The 20926-nt window shown below is 42.8% G+C and overlaps 1 protein-coding gene across 12 annotated transcripts in view; it reads left to right on the top strand.

The window, feature by feature from the left end:
* Positions 1-20926, top strand: part of fat1a (FAT atypical cadherin 1a) — an 87970-nt gene that overhangs the window by 55051 nt on the left and 11993 nt on the right. For all 12 annotated transcript variants that reach the window (XR_007941000.1, XR_007940999.1, XM_051945729.1 and 9 more), the window contains 11 exons: positions 192-402; positions 1354-5427; positions 6013-6209; positions 6332-6485; positions 7861-8094; positions 12094-12480; positions 13979-14193; positions 15805-15942; positions 16148-16291; positions 18918-19115; positions 19702-20298. Coding sequence is in view for 10 of the 12 variants with exons in the window: in XM_051945729.1 (XP_051801689.1) it covers positions 192-402; positions 1354-5427; positions 6013-6209; positions 6332-6485; positions 7861-8094; positions 12094-12480; positions 13979-14193; positions 15805-15942; positions 16148-16291; positions 18918-19115; positions 19702-20298 (6549 nt within the window). In the remaining 2 variants the exon portion in view is untranslated. The remainder of the gene's footprint in view (positions 1-191; positions 403-1353; positions 5428-6012; positions 6210-6331; positions 6486-7860; positions 8095-12093; positions 12481-13978; positions 14194-15804; positions 15943-16147; positions 16292-18917; positions 19116-19701; positions 20299-20926) is intronic.

The following is a 20926-nucleotide window of genomic DNA, read 5'->3' on the forward strand; positions in this document are numbered from 1 at the left end:
TTAGAAAGAGAGACAGCCATGAAATTAAGATAAGCTTGTTTTTTTCTTTGCTGTTTCAAATGACTTTCTTGATTGTGCTGCTTTTCAGGAATGAATTAAACCCTGAGGGGCTAAGATGCTAGTGTCCGTCTCTGATTATTCTTTTTTCCATTCCCTTTCTGTCTCCTTTTGTTTATAAATGTCTTTTCTAGGTTCGGGACCAGGACATTCCAGTTAAGAGAAACCTTGTGCGTGTAATTGTCGAAGTGGATGACACCAACGACAATGCACCCTGGTTTATAGGCACACCTTACTCGGGCCGTGTGTTTGAATCCTCTGCCATCGGCTCGGCTGTGCTCCAGGTCACGGCTCTTGACAAAGACAAGGGCTATAATGCAGAGCTGGTCTACAGCATCGAATCAGGTAAATGCTTGCTAATTTACTGAGTCGCTCTGCTGAGCCTGAGGGAAAACAGCCACAGCTTGAATTCAAACCCAATACAGAAGTGCCTTAAATCAGCATTCTGTCTAATGGCTAGTAGAGGGTGGCTCCACTGGCTCCAAAAAAAATTTGACTGTATATAAAATAAAAAAACTGACTCCCATTTGATTTATTAGCTCATTAAATATTGTACTTGTGAGTTTATGGTCTCCATCACTAATTTCAACCTCCTTAAATATGGAATGATGTTCATTTTGTGAATTATGATCCAGTTTAGAGGGAGGCAGATGATAAAGTAGAGTTTGCTTTAGGGCTTGGCTACCTTGCATTGTGTCCTCGGGTTTCTAGCCAGGTCCACCATCAAAATATGATCGTTTCTGGCTCTGACAAACCAAGACGGCAACAACCAAAGAGCCAAACTTGAGGCTTGCCTACATTGGTAGCAACATCCACTTCTTTTATGCAGTGCATGTTTGAGAAACAGTTTCCCCTCGTTTAGTTTTTTTCTCGTAGCAGAAAGCTTTCACTGTAAAAGAAAGCAGATGAAATCAGCTCGTGAAAAATGTATGAGTCAACCAGCTCTCCCACTGCCCACTGGATCTTGAACATGAATTAAATACTTTACAAAGAGTAGGAGAATATTGAAGACTTTGTGTAGAGGATCTCTGAATATGTGGGAGATGGACCACATCTCTCTCAGAGTTTCCCACAATGGTTTTCTCCTACAATAAGCTGCAGTTAGATTTTTGTTGGGATATATGCATATTTGAAATAGCTGAGATTACTTAGTGCAATTGAATTGTTGTTTGTTTTGTTATGAGTCAGGCTTAGGATGGCTAATGATTATCTAATGCTGAAATGGTAAAACATTTACATTTTAAATGCTTATCAAACATCTTCCTAGTAAAATATGGTCTTTTTTTTGCCTTACAGGAAATGTTGCAAACTCATTTGCAATTGACCCCATTCTTGGGACAATTACCGTGGCCAAAGAACTTGATCGCAGCAGCAAGACAGCGTTTGAGCTCACTGTTAAAGCAACTGATGGTGGAATACCTCCACTGTCAACAACAACCACTGTAAACATCACGGTGACAGTTTCTGACAATGCAGCCCCCAAATTCATGGAAAAGGAGTTCTCTGCAGAAGTCAGTGAATCGGCCCATCCAGGAACTTTTGTGAGCTTAGTCACAGCTGTCAGTCAGTCATCTGTTTTCTACCAAATCAAAAGTGGCAACATCAATACCGTATTTGATGTAAACCCAAACTCGGGGGTGGTTGTGACACACCAAGCTTTAGATTATGAGACCACACCTCAATACAAGCTCATCATACAGGGCACCAACATGGCTGGACTTGGCAGCAACACGACGCTTATGATTCACCTAAAGGATGAAAATGACAATGCTCCGATCTTTTCTCAGAGGGAATTCAAAGGCGTAATCAGTGAGTCGGCTCCCATTAACAGTGTTGTTCTGACCTCTGCAAACACTCCTTTTGTCATTCATGCCTCTGATGCTGATTGTGACCAGAATGCCATGCTTGTTTATCAAATCGTTGAACCTTTTGCACATAACTATTTCGCCATTGACGCGAGCACAGGAGTTATCAGAACCACAACAGCTTTGGATTATGAACAAAGGAGTGTTTTCCACTTTACAGTTCAGGTCCATGATCTAGGAATGCCACGACTGTTTGCAGAGACAGCAGCCAACGTGACCATTGAAGTAGTTGATGTTAATGACTGCTCACCTGTTTTTAGCCAAGAACTGTACGAGACAACCGTCATAGTGCCAACATACAAAGGGGTAGAAGTCATTCAGGTCAATGCTACAGACTCAGACTCTGGGCCTAACTCCAAACTTCTCTTCTCCGTCTCTGAGGGAAATATTGGTGATAAGTTTAAAATGGATCCAATCACAGGCATAATCTCTATTCAGAATGTCACACAGCTCCGGAGCAGATATGAATTAAAGGTTAGGGTTTCTGATGGAAGATTTGCTGCCGTTGCAACAGTGAAGATCAATGTGAAGGAAAACAAGGGAAGCAAGCTGAAGTTCACCCGGGAATCTTACAAAGCCTACATACCAGAAAATTCTTCTGAGAAGAAAAACCTAGCCATCATTGCTGCTGTTGGGAACCAGGTGAACGAGCCTTTGTTTTATAAAATATTGAACCCTGACAGTAGGTTTGAAATCAGCCGCACATCCGGAGTGGTCTCAACCACTGGGATTTCATTTGATCGTGAAGCACAAGACACATATGATATTGTTGTTGAGGTCACGAGGGAAGACAAATCTGAAGATGGGGCTCACGTTTTAGTAACTCTGACTGTGGAGGATGTTAATGACAACAAACCTGTGTTCGTGAACCTTCCCTATCATGCCCTGGTCCAGATGGATGCAGAGGAAGGCCAGGTCATTCGACAGGTCAAGGCACTGGACAAAGACACAGGCCCAAATGCAGATATCCATTACTACCTGAAGGAACATCAAGAACACTTTGAACTTAGTCCATCTGGTGAAATCTCACTCAGAAAAAAGTTTGAGAAAGACTCACTCAACACAGACTTTGTTGTAGTTGTTGTTGCAAAGGATAATGGAGAACCAGCTCTTTCAGCAGAAGTAGAAGTGCCCATAACAGTGGTGAACAAAGCAACGCCTGTGTTTGAGAAGCCTTTTTACAGCATAGAAATCCCTGAAAACATTCAGTTACACTCCCCTGTGCTTCATGTGCAGGCCAATGACTCTGAAGGTCCTCGTATTGTGTACACCATTTCTGAGGGAGATCCTTTCAAACAGTTCTCAATTGATTTCAACACAGGTGTCATTCATGTGGTTCAGCCTTTGGATTTTGAGACTCATCCTGCCTATAAACTAAACATAAGAGCCACAGATTCTCTGACTGGAGCACACTCTGAGGTGTTTGTTGATATCATACTGGAAGATGTAAATGATAATGCCCCTGTGTTCCTGTCAAAGACCTACTATGCCAATATTTCAGAGGCCTCTGTTATTGGTACATCTGTTCTGCAGGTTGATGCCAAAGATTCTGATACTGGCCATAACCAAGAAGTTTTCTTTATGGTGGTTGAGGAAAGGGGGAAGAGTTCAAATTATTATTCCATCGACCGGGATACAGGAATAATCTCTACAGCTCAAGTTCTTGACCACGAAGAAATCCAGCAGCACAAGTTGAAAGTCCGCGTAGTGGACGGAGGAGTTCCAGCTCTCTCCAGTGACGTGATTGTGACAATAGATGTTACAGACCTGAATGACAACGCTCCAGTATTTACAGAGCACACTTACAAAACTACTATCAGTGAACTGGCTCCACGTGAGCACTTCGTCAGCCAAGTCCAGGCATCTGATGCCGACAGCTCAGACACCAATAAGTTAGAATTCTCAATTATATCTGGAAATGAAGACCAGAACTTTGCCATCAACAAACACACCGGTGCCATCATCATTTCCAACCACCGTCGACCACATATGCAGCCTGTTTACAATCTCAACGTATCAGTGTCGGATGGTGTATTCAGAGGCTCAGCTCTTGTCGTGGTAACTGTTATTGGTGCCAACTTCCACAACCCCACCTTCTCTCAAGTGGAGTATTTGGTGGAGCTTGTTGAAAACTCACCTGCTGGTACCTTGGTAGCAGAAGCAAAGGCGACAGATGATGATGAAGGCATTTATGGACAAATAACATACCAGATTGTCAATGACTTCGCAAAAGACAAGTTCTCTATCAATGACAACGGAGAGATTTTCACTCTGGAGAGTCTTGACCGTGAAAAACCAGATGAAAAAGTTATTCCTATTTCTCTCATGGCCAAAGACGGCGGTGGAAAAGTAGGCTTCTGTACTGTCAATGTCATTGTCACAGATGCCAATGACAATGCTCCACAATTCAGGGCAGCTGAGTACAAAGCCACTATTGCGTCGGATGTCCCAAGGGGAACATCTGTGGTTGAAATTGCTGCTTCGGACATGGATGAGGGAAGCAACGCTGACATTGAGTATTCGTTTGAAGCAGATGTTGAAAATGTGGAGGAGAACTTTGAAATCCACCCAGCCACTGGGGTCATTGTAACCAAAGAAAGCCTGATTGGACTTGAGAATGAGCTCTATGCATTCTTTGTGAGGGCAAAGGACACTGGGAATCCATCCAGACATTCTGTTGTACAGGTTCACATCAGGATTGTCGCAACAGAGGTGCCAATTCCCAAATTTGCCGAACCGCATTACCGTTACACAATTGCAGAAGACCTTCCCATTGGCACTGAGATAGACATGATCCAGGCTGAGAGTGAGCAGACTGTCCTTTACAGTCTCGTGAAAGGCAACACTCCCGAGAGCAATGAAGATGAAGTGTTTGTCGTAGATAGAGATAGTGGAGCCTTGAAGCTTCAGAAGAGCCTTGACCATGAGACGACCAAATGGTACCAGCTCACTGTGCTCGCCCAAACCAAACATGAGAATTATGAGATAGTCGCATCTGTCAATGTAAATATTCAGGTGAAGGATGTTAATGATAACAGGCCAGTGTTTGACTCAGATCCCTATGAGGCTGTTATTGTGGAAAACCTTCCAAGCGGGACTGAAGTTATTCAAGTCAAAGCCACTGACCACGACTCTGGAAGCAACGGCCGCATCGTTTACAGCCTTGACCCCAAGCAGAGCTCACAGGAGATCCCCGAGCTGTTTGCTGTCAATAGTGAAACTGGATGGGTGACCACCTTAAAGGAGTTGGACCGGGAAAAAATGAACCAATACACCATCGCTGTAGTGGCCACAGACCAGGGTGACAAAGTCCAGCACATTACTGGCACCAGAGTGGAGGTAACGGTGGCTGACGTGAACGACAACCCGCCTCACTTCACCGCAGAGATCTACAAAGGCACCGTCAGTGAGGATGACCCTCCTCCCAGCGGGGTGATCGCTATCCTCAGCACCACAGATGATGATTCTGAAGACATCAACAAACAAGTGAACTACTTCATCACAGGTGGGTGTTTATTGTTTTTTGAGACAGAAAAGAGTAAGCCCAGAGTTTACTCTCAACTCTTTGTGTAACATTTTTTTCATGAACAGAGCTTGAAGGGGGAGGATTATTCATTTATGCCACTTAATATAATGATAATATCTCATCTTTGAAACATTACACAGTAGTGTTATCTGTTCGGAGTCTGATTTATCGCCTAATCTGCTCAAGCTCTAGGCAAATATTTAGGTCATTATACTACAGAATGTATAATTATCTGAATAATGCGTTGAAATAGACTCGGGGAAATACTTCCTCTGGCGCTAATTAGCAATTGTGAAAAACTGTGCCAAGTCAGGAATTATCAAGAGGAATGAGAAACTGGCACCATCATCTGTTCATTTCTGTTTCTTGGTTTACAGAACTGCTTATGTAGAAACAGTTTGATTTAGGAATCAGGAATGGCATTTTGAAGCAACAGCGAATGCTTAAATGATGGATTTAGCAATTATTTACTGATATTTAATGGAATAATTGAGGGCAAATCCGTTGTATCTGTTTATTGCCTCAGGTTGCTGAAGTGATGTATTTCTTTTTAACACCAAACAGGAGGCGACCCTCTCGGCCAATTTGCCATTGAGCACATTCAGAACGAATGGAAGGTCTCTGTCAGGAAGCCTTTGGACCGTGAAGAGAAGGACAATTATCTCCTTAACATTACTGCCAGCGACGGCATCTTCACCGCCAAAGCCGTCGTGGAGGTCAAGGTGCTGGATGCCAATGACAACAGCCCAGTATGCGAAAAGGTAAAGTCTACTTTGCTGTAATTTCAGCCCTTAATTTCTGTTTGTGGTGCTCTGTTTTCTCCTTGGTATTCACTTTAATTTCTTCCCTCGTCCATTTCCCTCCCGCTCCGTCTGTCCTCCAGTCCTTGTACAGTGAAAGTGTCCCAGAGGACTCCCCTGCTGGCAGGCTCATCTTGCAGGTCTCTGCCACGGACGCTGACATCCGCTCAAATGCCCAGATCTCTTATGAGCTCCAGGGAGTTGGATCAGAATTGTTCATCATTGACTCTGACACAGGTGTGTATCTGTGTGGCAACAGGCATTTTTTTCAAATACCATTCTGTAAAAAGAGCAGTTGTGGTGTGAGGTTTGGTGGTCAGTGGAAAATCATGACATCTACTAGCGAGTGTTATGCTTTATAGGAACAATTTGTCTTTCCTTTATGAATCCATCTGTGTCCACAGTCAGCGAGTTTGGTTTGATTGCAGCTGTGCTGGAGGTTACTCTGCTTGTTAGGAATCAGTATGTGGGACACTCCTGTTAAAGTCTCACATGAAACACTCTTGGCCCTCTGCTTCGAGTCGCATAATCAAAAAGACAGCTCGGCATGGCAGCAGTTTTACATTCTGCATGAGAACTGTGATCTTTGTGTAAGACACTATTGTTTTTGTGTGTGTGTTTCTGTGCATGTGAATAATTGCCAGCTGCTGTCAAAGAAAGATAGTTTTCTTGCGTCCAGTTGTTATTTACTTATTCATTTTTAAAAGAGCTAAGTACATTTCCCTGCAGGGCAACTGAAAGACCCACAGTGGTACTAAAGTACGGAGTTGAACACTTATATTGAATTTATGGCTGCTACACTTACTGCCTGCTAATAATTTCTTCTGGGAGACCCTCTAAATCAGACATTGCATCTGGCTCCTGGGAGAGAAAAAAAATAAGAAAACAGAAAAAAACTCAATGCAAATGAATTAAAACCAACCAGCTTTCAAAATATATGCAACGTCAACGGATAAAACAAACTCACCCAGTCGATTCTAACAGCCATAATGCACCTGGTGTTGCAGAGAACCTCCAGCCGTGTTATGCTGAGGCTGACACCAACACAGACAATAAGGCAACAATTCAATCCAGCTGTCTTTTGGCAACCCTCAATATTGAGTTTCCAGCAGCCGCGCTACTGTTACGATGAGGGAGAGAATGTTATTTTCTTTTTCGGTGCAGACAAGTAGGATTATTGCTGATGAAGACCGCCAAGAGCCTCCGGCGTTTTCCAGAGAGGTTGTGGTAATGTTGGCTGCCACACATCCCAGGACACTTCCAAGCTGCTTTTAGCTGCCAACTCTAATGTTTTCCTTCATCACCCCACTTCTCTTCACCATTCTCTCCCTACTGTTGTGCTCAATTACTTATTTGGTCCTCTCTCTCTCTCTCTCGCTTGAAAGCCATGAGTTGTTTGGATGCTTTTCGCTTGGTAGCAGACAGTAAATAAGAGCGTTACAGTGCTTCAGAGTGGACGAGGTTTGCTCTCTTATACAGAAACTCAATATTTTGATTCATTGCAATTCGAAACGCTGTTCTGTGGTTACTAAAATGACATCCATTTACATCGCTTAACAATCTATGTCATTGTTTTTGCATTTCTCTGAGAATTGTTCTGCCTTACCCTCAGGGGAGTTGAAGACCTTGCAGCCCCTGGACCGAGAGGACCGAGATGAGCACAGGTTTAAAGTGCGGGCGGTGGATGGAGGAGGGCGCTACTGCGAAGCCGACATCCACATCGCCGTGGAAGACGTCAACGACAACTTGCCGCAGTTCTCGTCCGATCCCTACACCATCACAGTGTTCGAGAACACAGAGACCGGCACATTTGTGGCAAAACTGCAGGCAAATGATGTTGATACAGGTGAGCAGTTTTATTCAGGCACAGCTCTTCCATGATCATCCAACAGGAAACTACATCAGTCCATTACCTAAAACATAATATATAGTAGGCAGGTGGACGCCATTACTGACTGTGATGGATTCTCTTACATACAAGAGTATTCTTAGTGGGAAGTCTGCAGCAGTTTGAAGATTGCTTTAAAGAATAGTCCAGCTGTACTGCGTTTGTTTTGCCTTCTGTTTGAGCTCAGTTTGGATATGCAAATTAGTTTTATCCATATATATTTAAAGCTGCATATCTGTGAACAAGACAAGTGATTCATATTTGAAGGCAGCAACTGTCAGTTTGCAGTTGACTCAGTTGCTACACCTGCTAAGCTTTGCCTTGTCACACGTCACATATGCAGCTTCCAATAATAGGACAGATGTACCACTCAAAATACATAGAACCTGTCAAAACGGAGGGTCCTTCTTATCTGGCAGGAGTAGACAAACACAGGCTTCTCATTTCTTGCCACTAAGCCTCCATTTTGCTGCATTAAAGGATGACTTACGAAGCTAACTTTAATGCTACGTTTCCAAAAAAGGAACCCCGGGAGAAGGTTTTAAGGTTCATAAAAATACGTCTCAGGAAAGTCAGAGTCTTCCTCTTCATCGATCCATGAGGATGACATGGATCATCAGCTCTTGTGACTTGAGACATAAAAAAACTAAGACTCCATCTTCCAATCTCTTTAAATGCTGAGTGTGAGTCTCTCTGCAGCTTCGTACTGTGTCAGCATTTGGAGAAATCTAAAGCTTGGCCACGCAGTTGCAGCGTTAAGGAAACGTTTTAGCAAATGGAAGAGGAGAAGATTTAATTGACCATTTAATCAACGCTGGGGATTTTATATTAAACATTTTGTTCAGAAAGAAAACTCTTCAAATCCTTCTACTGCTCATTCGTTGTGGAAAAAGGATGTTTTGATTTTGATCTGTTTGGAGGGCTTAATTCTAGGACAGTAAGCTCACAAATGCCTGTACAATGTTCTTAGATTGTCATTGAGAGCTATCCAGTGCATTGCTCGTGATAAAATAGCATGCACTTGTGGTTTAAGAATAGACTTTATGAAGAGTTTTTCGGATCGTGATGTATGCATATGCATCTCGGCTGAGTGCTGACCGGCCGTGCGCAGGTTATTATCTTTCCATTGTGGGTCTGCATTACACTAAATGGCAAGAGGGAGGGATAACAATGTGAAATTTCATGAATGATCAACCCCTCAAATTAAAAGCTCCATTACACTCTAATGAAATTCTTCTCTCTTTAAGCTGAATTCTCAAAAGGGATGATTGCAATGTTCCATTTGCCTGGTGCAAAGCCACAGGGCCACATATTTATCTCCGGCGTCTCCTCCTTTCAGCAAACATTGCCAATCACTAGGAGGCTCACACATGGATGGGTCTGAGAGCTTAAACCGTGCAGTTTAACAGTCATTTGAACTCCTGGAGACATTTTTTTTTCTTCAGGAAACCGGCAGACCTGCCTTTCCAAATTGCACCGTAAGTTTAGTGAAGCAGGACACGCTAGCTTGAAGAACCGTTTCAGCCTTTTAACTGACAGAGAATCGACACTGTCTCTTTCTATTTCCCTGTTTTTGGCCGGACTGACAGCTTGACAGAATGAAAAGGATGCTCCAGCGTTAAATGGTGAAAGGAAAGAGTTAGCATTAAGACATTTCTTCCCGGAGGCTTTACTGGCACAAAATTTGCTTCACATTTTGAATATCAAGGATAAGGGTACTTGAAGGAAGGGTGGAGGAAAAAAGGTGCGCCCTGTAGTTTAGCCTGAGGCAATAATTATTTAGAGTTACACGGAGTGAAGGCAGAGAGGGATGTGATCAGGATTTCTCTCACACGCAGGGGCATTGCACACATCACGAGTTATTTTTTGTGTCTGTCTAGTATTTTTTGATTTAGTTGCAAGCTTGAAGCACAGCTAGCAAGTCCCAAACAGACATGCAGAGTGTACAAAAAAAAAAAAAGGCGTTGTAGCTTTGACCCAGTTCACTCAGGCTTCAGTCGACTGTCTTTGCAGCCAACCATCAAAATGCAAAGCCTAATGTAGCCCTCCTCCTAAGAGAAAAGAGTTGCTTTATCTCCCATATTTGCCTCTGTGTATCTCTGAGTGGACTTGCTCTTGGCGCTGGTTGCTGTGTGCCACAGAATCTATGATCCTTCTATAATGTTTGATACTTACCCACATCGCTGCTCCCTAGTTCACCCTGCTGTTCCAATCTCTGAGAGGCAGCACTTATCACTGTGTTATGAATATGAACCAGACAGAGAGACAGACCCAGACTGGTGCCCTTGATCTGTGATAAACTTCGAAATTCCTTCTCTGATTCTGCTTTGTCCTTTATCACTGGATCCAAGCGTCTCTCCTCTCCCCTTGCACTGCCCTGCTATGTGCTCTTTTTAAAAGTGGAGTTTTTTAGGGCTGTAGTAAACTCGGGAAATTATTGGTCGCCTGCTCCTTAACCAGTGGGTCTGCACATTATCTCGAGATGAACTGAATCGGACACTGAGTGCGCTCTGCCTGGCAGCCTTAGCCTATTCAATGTTTTATACTGAAATGATAACAGACCTGCGTGCACCCACCCTTATTCATATGATTTTTGAAAATAGAACGATATCAGCTCATGATCCCAGCACAAGAGCTGCTGAGGAGTATGTTTCACATCTTCTGCTGCTGTTGGTTGATCTGCCATGTGTGGGTGTTGAGCTGTGATATGCAAACTGCAGCCACACCGACGACTTCCTTGACTTTGATTAGCTTGGAGCCCACTCTGAGTAATTGTTAAATAAACGATAAATAAGCGAGACCACGATTAAGTTGGGTCAGATTCTAAATTGTGGAAACACAGGGGTGTTCAGAGGTGGTTCTGTTCCAAAAATAGTCTCACTGATGAAAGTAGCACAGGAGATCATCCGATCAGTGGGAGTTTGGTTGAATGACAGGAAATGAATCAACCAGTCGACCTGTAAACAGTGTGTAGAGAAAATTATTATTCCCCTCGTTGCTCCCTGATCCATATGTTCTTCGCAAATCTGCCCCCGCAAGGTTAGGAAATATGTCTGAAAGTGCCAATGGATGTGTCAACAAAATGAAATCTGTCTGTAATGAAGACTGGTGGGCAGACAATGAAGAGATTAAATGAATAATAAGCTGTGCAATGTTGTCTTTAAATTAGAGCCATAACTAGTGTTTTTAAAAAAAATTATCTTCTTTCTAGGACATTTTAAAGAAATTGCAGTTAGATTTTGCAGTTTTGTCAATTGACTAATTGATAAATTGAATAAATGTTCCAGTTCTGCTTTACGTTAAACCCTCCAGCCCCGGGACAGTATAATGACAGCTACCTGTGTGTAAGTCACTATTACCAATCACATTTCACTTATCCGCCATTAAGCAATCATCTCAAAGATGATCAGAGCAGATGAAAGTGATGAGAAACCACATAAACAGGATTCCCCCAGGTAGGCTCTCCGGCATGATAATGAGATCCACAGAGGATGGGGCCACTTACCTGATAAATGGGAATATAATAGCGCCGTCCAAATGGAGTCCACCTGCAGAAGAGCGTTATGATTATTATTGTGATCCGTCTCTGTCTTGTTTCTGGGAACGTCTTGCTTGTGGGAGGACTGTGAGTTACGAGGCTTGCATGGATCAGACGTTCACAGCTCCTGTTTATCAGAGGCTGTGTGAAAGATGGATGTTTTGGAATGAGGATGGGAGGTGACGGTTTTAATCACTTAAAAATCAATACATCAATATAAGAATCGATATGCTTTACTGAAGGGAGTATTTCTGTTGATGTGGCCACGTTTCTTATTGTTTATGTTAACTTTATACTCTGAGATGTGGGTGGGAGGGCAGGCAACACGAGAGCTTAGATACTTATACAGGTTGTAAACAGGAAATGAAACATTTATGCTGCAAAAAACCTGAATCATCCTTTTTTTTTGGTAATTCTAGGTCTCAATAGCGACATCGTCTACTCACTGGTCGATTCCGCCGATGGATTTTTCTCAATCGACGAGCACACCGGTGTGATGAGCCTGGAGCGTCCTCTGGACCGCGAGGTGCAGTCGGTGTACGAGCTGAAGGCCCGAGCCAGCGACAAGGGCTCGCCACGTCTGTCCTCGGTGTGCCAGGTGGTGCTTTCAGTCCTGGACATCAACGACAATCCGCCAGTGTTTGAGCACCGCGAATACACAGCTACCGTGTCCGAGGATATGGCAGTGGGTACGCAAGTTGTGAGAGTGCAGGCGGCCAGCAGGGACACAGACGCCAATGGAGAGATTTCGTACAGCATCATCAGCGGGAACGAGCACGGCATGTTCAGCGTCGATTCACGTACTGGTATGTGGTAGCACAAACTTTTTTCATACAGTCCTTTTAAGTTTCTTCATAGATAGATTCTGGTAAATTATAGTCATCCAGTCACAACCACACATTTGGCAGACGAAGCAGCAAAGTAATACAGTGCACAAAGTAGTTGCAGTTGAAGAGAACATTGAACAGAATTAAGTAAAACACCAAGAAGGACAGAGAAAGGAGGGAAGTGATAGAAATGGCATAAACAGTAATGGGGAAGAGAATTACGAGGAGGAAGAAGAGGAGTTGGTCGAGACAAGGGAACCAATCAGAGGGCAGAAATGTCAGAAACACCCCCAATGTTTAATCAATTGTTCCTTGTATCATTTCCAACAGATAAGTCCCAATAAATCCACAACGGTCAATTTATAGTAGGATCGCAATCATGTGATTGTCAGCAGGCAGCTGATGCAGTGTTCACTTGTCATAGTTACAGTGACGCCGTGTCGCTATATCGCAATCCAGAAATCCTTACCAAATCCATGGATCCAGCCGCATCACTGCCAAAATCTAATTAGATGATCCTTGTGTCATTTCTGACCTTCCATTAAAATCTCATCCAAATCTGTTCGTCCGTTTTTGGGCAGTGTTGCTAACAAACAGACCGACAGACAAATCGTCCGATCATCACATTGCTTAACGGAGTAAAAATCCAGAATATAAAGTGCATTAAAAGTGCAAATTGTTATGACCGCTGTGACTAAGGCTAAGGCTGACTGTCCCCTAACTTCACTCTGCCCCCCACTGAGACATTATGGAGTCTGGTGGGAATAGAAGACTTCGTGAATCTTTCTGTGGAGCAGGCCTGTGAGAGCAGCATGTTGCTGAAGGAGCTCCCCTGGGAGATGATTTCCACATGCAAAGGATGATCTGGGGTGTTTAAAATCGACAGCAGTTTAGCTCTCATTCTGATCTGTGTCATAGTTGTTACTATGTCGAGCTTACACCCAATGACAACAGTTTAGTGCAAAATTTCTGCGCATATTTCTGTAAAAATAACATGAATGAGGTTAAAATCATGCTTTTGTTGCATCTTAACAGCCTGCATTCCAGTTTTAGCACCGTCATGATATATTGCCTTTGGAACAAACAGCCAAAAAGTAGCAGTATCACAGAGCACGCCCTAACACTTTGACCTATTCACAGATATTTCCAAGTGAAATCAAGCATTGATGATAGGCAGCGTGGCGGAGACCAGCTTGATTTTTGAATGACAAATGACAGTCAGTGATGGGAGACGATTTGACTTGCGGTTTAAGGCGAATCTGAGCGGAAAATGTTTGCATGCAGGTGAACAAACCAGCTGACAAAACTCACGACAGGAGCAACAAAAGGCCATATTTGCAGCAGGTTACTCCTCTGCAAAACAAAGCTGCGGATTCAGTGGATAAAAATAAAAAAGCAGTGGGTGTCATGTTGATTTTTTTTTCTTAATGTGCTACAGTATCAGTCTCCTGTCTCACTGCCGTCGCTTTGTCCTCAGGTGACATCTTCGTGATTGAGCCGCTGGACTACGAGGTTTCCCATGAATACTACATTACCATAGAGGCTACAGATGGCGGATCCCCACCGCTCAGTGACATGGCTACCGTGAACATCAACCTGACGGATGTCAATGACAACAGACCCGTCTTCAGCCAGGACGTCTACACGACTGTCATCAGCGAGGACACTGAACTCGGAAAGACAGTGATGGCGGTAAGAATGCCCGCGCTGCCTTCAGGGACATTTTTGTAAACAGCAGGTGCTTGCTGGGGGAAATAACCTGTAATTACTATAAAACCACATGCAGGGTGGGAGACATTTTTCATCTCCTTGTCTTAACTTTCCTCCAGCTCAATCTGTCACTTTGCTCACCTTCTCACTCAGCCGTTCATTTACTCCCTCGCAGCCTTTCTCCTCTCTGCCCATTACTCACTGAATACACTATCACATATCTGCACCTGTGGCAAATCGCCATCTGGTGGAACAGCTAAATTAGGACCAGTGCTCTTCATGCTCACTGCACCCCTGTTCTGGTGCTCTATCTGACACACATGCTCAAACAGTTTAATTAAAAGGCATTCGACTCATTAAGCCAGCGCCCAAGATAAGGCCTTTTCAGCCTTTTGTTCCCATCGATTTCTGCCCTCCCCTTGTAAAAAGATCTCCACTTACGGCCATTTATCTGCGCATCTAATGTACCTGGATATAAATTATCCATTGGAAAATTAGATTTTAATACCTGCCATTGTCTCATACTTGTAAATCTTCACTGTCTGCTGATTTCCCCAGGGATCCCTTTCAATATGTGACGGCTGGTGGGTTTTAGGACCGTGTTCATGTGTGGAGGAGGCTGCAGGGAACAAACTGATATGATATTGCAAGAGGAAGGCTACAGCTAACAATATTTTTGAAATTTATGATTAAATAGACAGCTTTTCTTGATATATCAATTATTGATCCATAGTTTCCGTCCCACTGCCAAAATTTGAAATGCGTAATCAAATGTCTTGTGTCGGTGGTACGTTGTTCTTTTCTTGTCTTTCATGTTTAGAATATTTTCTTTTTATAGTTAATAAGAAGCATTTTTACATTAATTTGTTCATTCATTTTATTACATACCTCTAAATGTTGCATTTTACTGTTTTTTTTGCACTTTCCAAACATGTTTTCATACAATTTCGTTGTACATGTGCAATTACAAAGATATTCTTACAGTAGTTTTGTCAATGAAATATTAGAAAAATGATGAAAAATCAAGGTCAAAAATGTTGTTTTAAGGTGACCAACATTAAAAAATCGAAACAGAAGAAGTTTTATTTATTACTATAATTTATTATTTATTCCCATATAAAATACAAACAGAAGATCTGAGACAGTGTCAGAGCTAGAATTTTAAACCTTTTTGCTTAAAACTTCACTAAAACATTTAATTTTTTTTCCAGAACTGTCGCGGATAATGATCTGTTCTAATTCAGCTTTAAAGCTTGTAAAAAGCTTGAATTCAAATCCAAAGAATTTCCATGCAACTTTAAATAAACAGTCAAAGATGAAGTTCATAAAATGGCTCGAGTATTCACCAAATTTATATTCAAATATTGCCAAATCCTGATTGGCTGATAGAAGTGTGACGACATCTGTCCAGTTAGTTTCACTTCAGATTAGTGGATTTCTTTTAAATTTAGCAAATATTGTGTTCATTTCGTAAAAAGCTGATTGAGAAAGTAGGGTTTTGTCTGTCTTTGCATAATAATCACACCCAAACAGCTCTTTTTGACGGATCGTTGGTTGATTGATTGTGGTTTTCATGTCTGACTGATTTTTAAGGTGATGGCCGAGGACATTGATGGACCTTCTTACAATCACGTGCGCTACTCCATCGTGGACGGTAACCAAGGCAGCCCCTTCACCATTGATCCGGCCAGAGGAGAGCTTAAAGTCGCTCGCCAGCTGGACAGAGAGCGAGTAAGAGAAACGTCGGATACAATGCTGACTGTTCGCATACAGTTTAATCCACCGAGGAACTAATTGCAGTCTATGCAGAATCCAATCAGAGTCATGTCAGGCCTAATAGGGAGGCTTGTTTACCGATCTCAGCTGCATTATTGCTTACAAAAGCAGCTTTGCCTGTATGGATGGTAACTCCCCCTTTCTCCTCTCTTTCTCTCAGACATCAGGGTACACTCTCATGGTGGTAGCCTCAGACAACGGGGTGCCCCCTCTCTCCAGCAGCGCCATGATCAACATCGACATCTCAGACGTCAACGATAACCCGCCTCTTTTCTCCCAGGCCAACTACAGCCTCATCATCCAGGTGAGAGGGGGGGTAGAAAGGGGTCAGTACAGATAACTGATTCAGGGTGGAGAGAGAATGGAAGAAAGAGAGGAGGGCGGTGCAGGGGGGGATTGCAGTGGACACAGAGAGGGGGGATTAACAGGGAGAAATAATGGGAGACCGCGACTAGAATGTCAAGAAGCAAGTAGGAGGATGGAGCGAGAACAGAGGTAAGAAAAGAGGCGGGTGAGGGGACTGAAAGACAGGCGGTGCATTTTAAGTATGAAAATGCAAATAGGGAATGGAAGGAAAGGACTGTAAAGCAGGAGAGAACTGAGGGAGGTGGAAGATATTAAGCTGATAAAGGCTGCGAGAGCTGGAGTGAGGGGAAGTGTATGAATTACAAAAAATGAAAAGGAGATGTATCTGTGTTCCAGTTCTGGAGATAAAAAGAAAAAAAAAAGTGTGACTCCAAAGGTAGGAGGGAAGATGAATTGTTTCCAATTTTCCTGTCTATTTAGAAAACCAAAAAAAAAAAGATCAATTTCAAAGATACTGCGAGGAGGCACAAACAGCCGAAGTTCCTGAGGATGAAGCGCAGTTCTGCATCCTCACTGACTTTAATTTACGAAACACGAAGCCCTGATCAAAGTGTAGCATTAAATCCCACCAAAACAGAGCAAGTAAGAACACAAGAGCATGCGAATACTGTACGCACCAGCAGAAAGATCAATAGTTTGTGTCAACGCTTTGGAATAAAAGTGAGTTTGTAGTGAGGACATGAAAGAGTCAACAGAAGGGACAGATGTGAAGCCCATTCAGGGACGGAAAAACAAAGACGAAGCCTCGCCCATAAAAACTGACACGGCCTCTTTTACTGTTACTCATCAGAGGCTCAGCCACAGCGCTGTGTACAAGCTGCTAGACAAGGACGACTGACAAACATCAGTGCCAGATTCATAAAAGTAGAGCTGTACTTAAACACAGCAGGCGGGCAGCGACGATGCTGATGTTTACCGAGTTTTACCGTCTCAGTGGAGCATGTTAGCGTGATAGCATTCTAGCTGAGGTTGGTGGCAATGTCATGAGTTTTGAAAGTATTCTGCCATATATAAACGAAATGATTGCACAAAATTACCGTTATTGCGATTCAAGAGAACAAATCTACACTATCGTCATCTTCTTATGTCATTTCCAAATCCAAACACATTCTTATTTGCACATTTCTGTATTCTTACAAAAAATAATTACACTTGTATATTCTATTGATTTTCTCTATATTTTGTGTTTTTATAGTATTTCACCTAATTTGACTTTATTTTACCTTCACTTTACACTCTAATATTCTGTCTTATTGTTTACCTCTTTATTGAATATCCATGCCGTTGTAACAGCTTACTTTCTTTCCAGGGATTAATAAAGTCATGTAAGTCTAATTTTAAGCCTAGATTTGGTCAGCTTGTCCTGCAGAAAGGCATGTTGCAGATGAGTAGTTCAAGGACAAAGTTTTTACAGGTTCTAGCTCCAGTCAATGGTGTAATTTTGAGTTAGATTTTTGTTTACAGATGGGGTATCTTTCACGCCTGGTAGCGGGTTTGCATGTTTCTTGGTGAAAAAAAAAGAGGTAGTTTGTTTTTCTACTTTGAAAGAAAAAAAATGTCCACGTGGCCATTTAATGAATAAATAGTGTCATTTTGGTGATTTTTGTTTATAGATAACACAAACCTGCTAGTGGGTTTTCATGTTATTGACGCTTATGAAAAAGCATCAAAGAGTTTGTTTTTCGAGCTGACAATAATTGTCTAAGTGGCCATTTGACGAACGCCTCGATTTGTTCTTGTGCTGCGGAATGTGTTACAGATGAGTAGTTCAAGAGTAATTGGAAAGTTTTTACAGTGTCTGGCTTCAATACATAGTGCAATTTCTGGTGATTTTTGTTTATGGAAAGCCCGTCTTTCAACCCTGCTAGTGGGTGTTCATGTTATTCACGTTAGAAACGAGTTGAACAGTTTGTTTTTATAGCTGAAAAAAACACATCAATTGTCCAGGTGGCCATTTAATGAACGCCTTGATCTGATCTTGTGCTGTGGAATGGCATGTTGCAGATGAGTAGTTCAAGGGCCGCTGGAAAGTTTTTAGTGTCTGGCTCCAATTAAGTGGTGATTTTTGTTTATAGATAGAATGTCTTTCGAACCTGCCGATGGATTTTCATGTTATTTGTTTGAAAAAGCATTAAAGTGTTTGTTTTTCGAGCTGAAAATACAAAAAAAAAATTGTTTAGGTCATTTAATGAATGCCTAGATTTGGTTTTGTGCTGTGGCATGGCATGTTGCAGACGAGGAGTTCAAGGAGCATTGCAAAGTTTTTACAGTGTGTGACTCCAATGAATACAATAATTCTGGTGATTTTTGTTTGTAGATAGCACGTCTTTAAAACCTGATCCTGGGTTGTCATGTTATTTACGTAAAAAAAAAAAGTTGAAGAGTTTGTTTTTCAGGTTTGAAAAAAAAAAACTGCTCAAGTGGCCATTTCATGAATTTTGATTCTGACAGTCATTGTTGCAGCAGAGCTGTGTTCTGTGAGAGAATGTTTTACCTTCTGAAAACCTTCATGACAACCTCCTCCTCACCACAAACAGTAAACACACCTCTTTTGATTCCTGCAGGAGAACCGACCAAAGGGCACAAGTGTTCTTCAGTTCACCGTAACGGATCGGGATGCTTCTCACAACGGCCCGCCTTTCACCTTTGCCATCGTGAATGGGAATGAGGGCGACGCTTTCCACATCAACCAGCAGGGAGCTCTGTTGGCCGTGGGGGTGCTGAGCAGAAAGAGCAAAGAAAACTACCTGCTCGAAGCACAGGTAAGTCACAGCACTGACAAAGAACCAGAGCTCAGAGGGTGTATTGATTGAACGGTCAGGCCACGGTAATGTGCCGTATTTGCCTTCCCTCCTTTCTGTCAATGTTCCTGTGTGCCTCTCCGTCCTTTAAGACCTCCACATGGATTCTAAATGCAGCTTGTTGGGCTGCAAACCCCATCATATAAGATGCTGAATTGAAGTGAAGCAGCTGCATCAGAGTGCATCTCACAGGCGGAGCAGGAATGAAAGACTTTTGCTTTGATTTAGCTCGATCACGTGTCACCTTAGAGGAAAGAACAGAGAAAAAATGAGTGGGCAGATGGGACATGAAATGTAAGTGTGATGTCTTGCTGCTCACGTGATGCGCCCTGAGATTTGAGTCATCGTGTTGTTTCTTGCAGAACCAATGACCACCACAGTGAAAGTGCGAATGTTACAATGTATGCACTTAGAAACGTTTTGTTGGCTTTAATATCTGGTGAATCTACAATATGGAGATGCTGTTAAGGATATGAGCAGTGAACAAGAGCTTGATTGCCCTCTGCTGTTGGAAGTAAAAATAAAACTCCTCTTTTCCCATGTTCAGGTGTCAGACAACGGCAAACCTCAGCTGTTCTCCAGCGCCTTCATCAGCGTGCGTATCATAGAAGAGAGCGTTTACCCTCCAGCCATCCTTCCGTTGGACATTTTTGTCTCCACTGCCGGTGATGAATACCCTGGAGGAGTCCTCGGTAAGGTCCACGCCACTGACCAGGACATCTACGACACTCTCACCTACAGCCTCGCCCCTTCATCCTCCTCATCCTCCGATGAGAGCGGTGCCTTGTTTTCGATTTCGGCTTCCGACGGTAAAGTCATCGCCCTGCGGACGCTCGACGTGGGCCACTACCCGCTCAACGTGACGGTGACCGACGGACGCTTCACCACGCCTGCTGGCGTCACCGTGCACGTTCGACAAGTAGCTCGTCAGGCCCTGGACAACTCCATTGCTGTGCGATTCGCAAACATCGCCCCGGAGGAGTTTATTGGGGATTACTGGCGGAACTTCCAGCGAGCGTTGAGGAACATCGCCGGGGTTCGAAGGAGTGAAGTCCAGTTGGTGAGCCTGCAGCCTTCAGAGCAAGGAGATCTGGATGTCCTGCTGACGCTGGAGAGATCTGGCAGCCCCTACCAGTCTCAGGAGGTAAGAGCAGCCAGAGTTTAAAAATCTGTGGCGGATTGTGTCAAACTGCTTTTGTTGTTGAGGAACCAGCTCTTCACTGAACACCTTTGCACTTGACAGACTGCATAAAAAATAAAAACAATTCTGATTCCCTCCTGTTCTGCCTGTAGACACCAGGGTCCTATTAGCACACTTGAACTTGTTTTATGGCTCTTATCCAGGTTGTTGTCTCCTGACTGGATCATTGCTTGTGTTGTACCTACTCTCAGATGTGCGTCGCTTTGGATAAAAGCATCGTAGAAATTGTAGAAGACAGAGATTTTCCAAACAGGTTCTGATCTGTAGCAGTTATTTACCTGCAAATTACAAATTTGATGATTAATTCCCGTGTGTCAGCATGTTTCAGAGCCCAGGCTGATTTCTTTCAGTTGTTTAATTAGTAAAAATCAACCATTCTTCTAAATACAAACTTAAATAGAGATGAGTTTGTAGGGATTTAATGAGCAGAGAGTAACTTCAGGGAACTGGTACAATAGTGTTTGCATGAAAAATGCCTCAATTGTCAAACTAGTTGATAAATAATTAAAATTGTTTAATTGATTTATCAACTCGTGTTCCTGGAAAAAAGAAAAAATGCATAATCAATATT

This window comes from Acanthochromis polyacanthus, chromosome 3 (genome assembly GCF_021347895.1).
Source record: "Acanthochromis polyacanthus isolate Apoly-LR-REF ecotype Palm Island chromosome 3, KAUST_Apoly_ChrSc, whole genome shotgun sequence".
Classification (NCBI taxonomy): domain Eukaryota; kingdom Metazoa; phylum Chordata; class Actinopteri; family Pomacentridae; genus Acanthochromis; species Acanthochromis polyacanthus.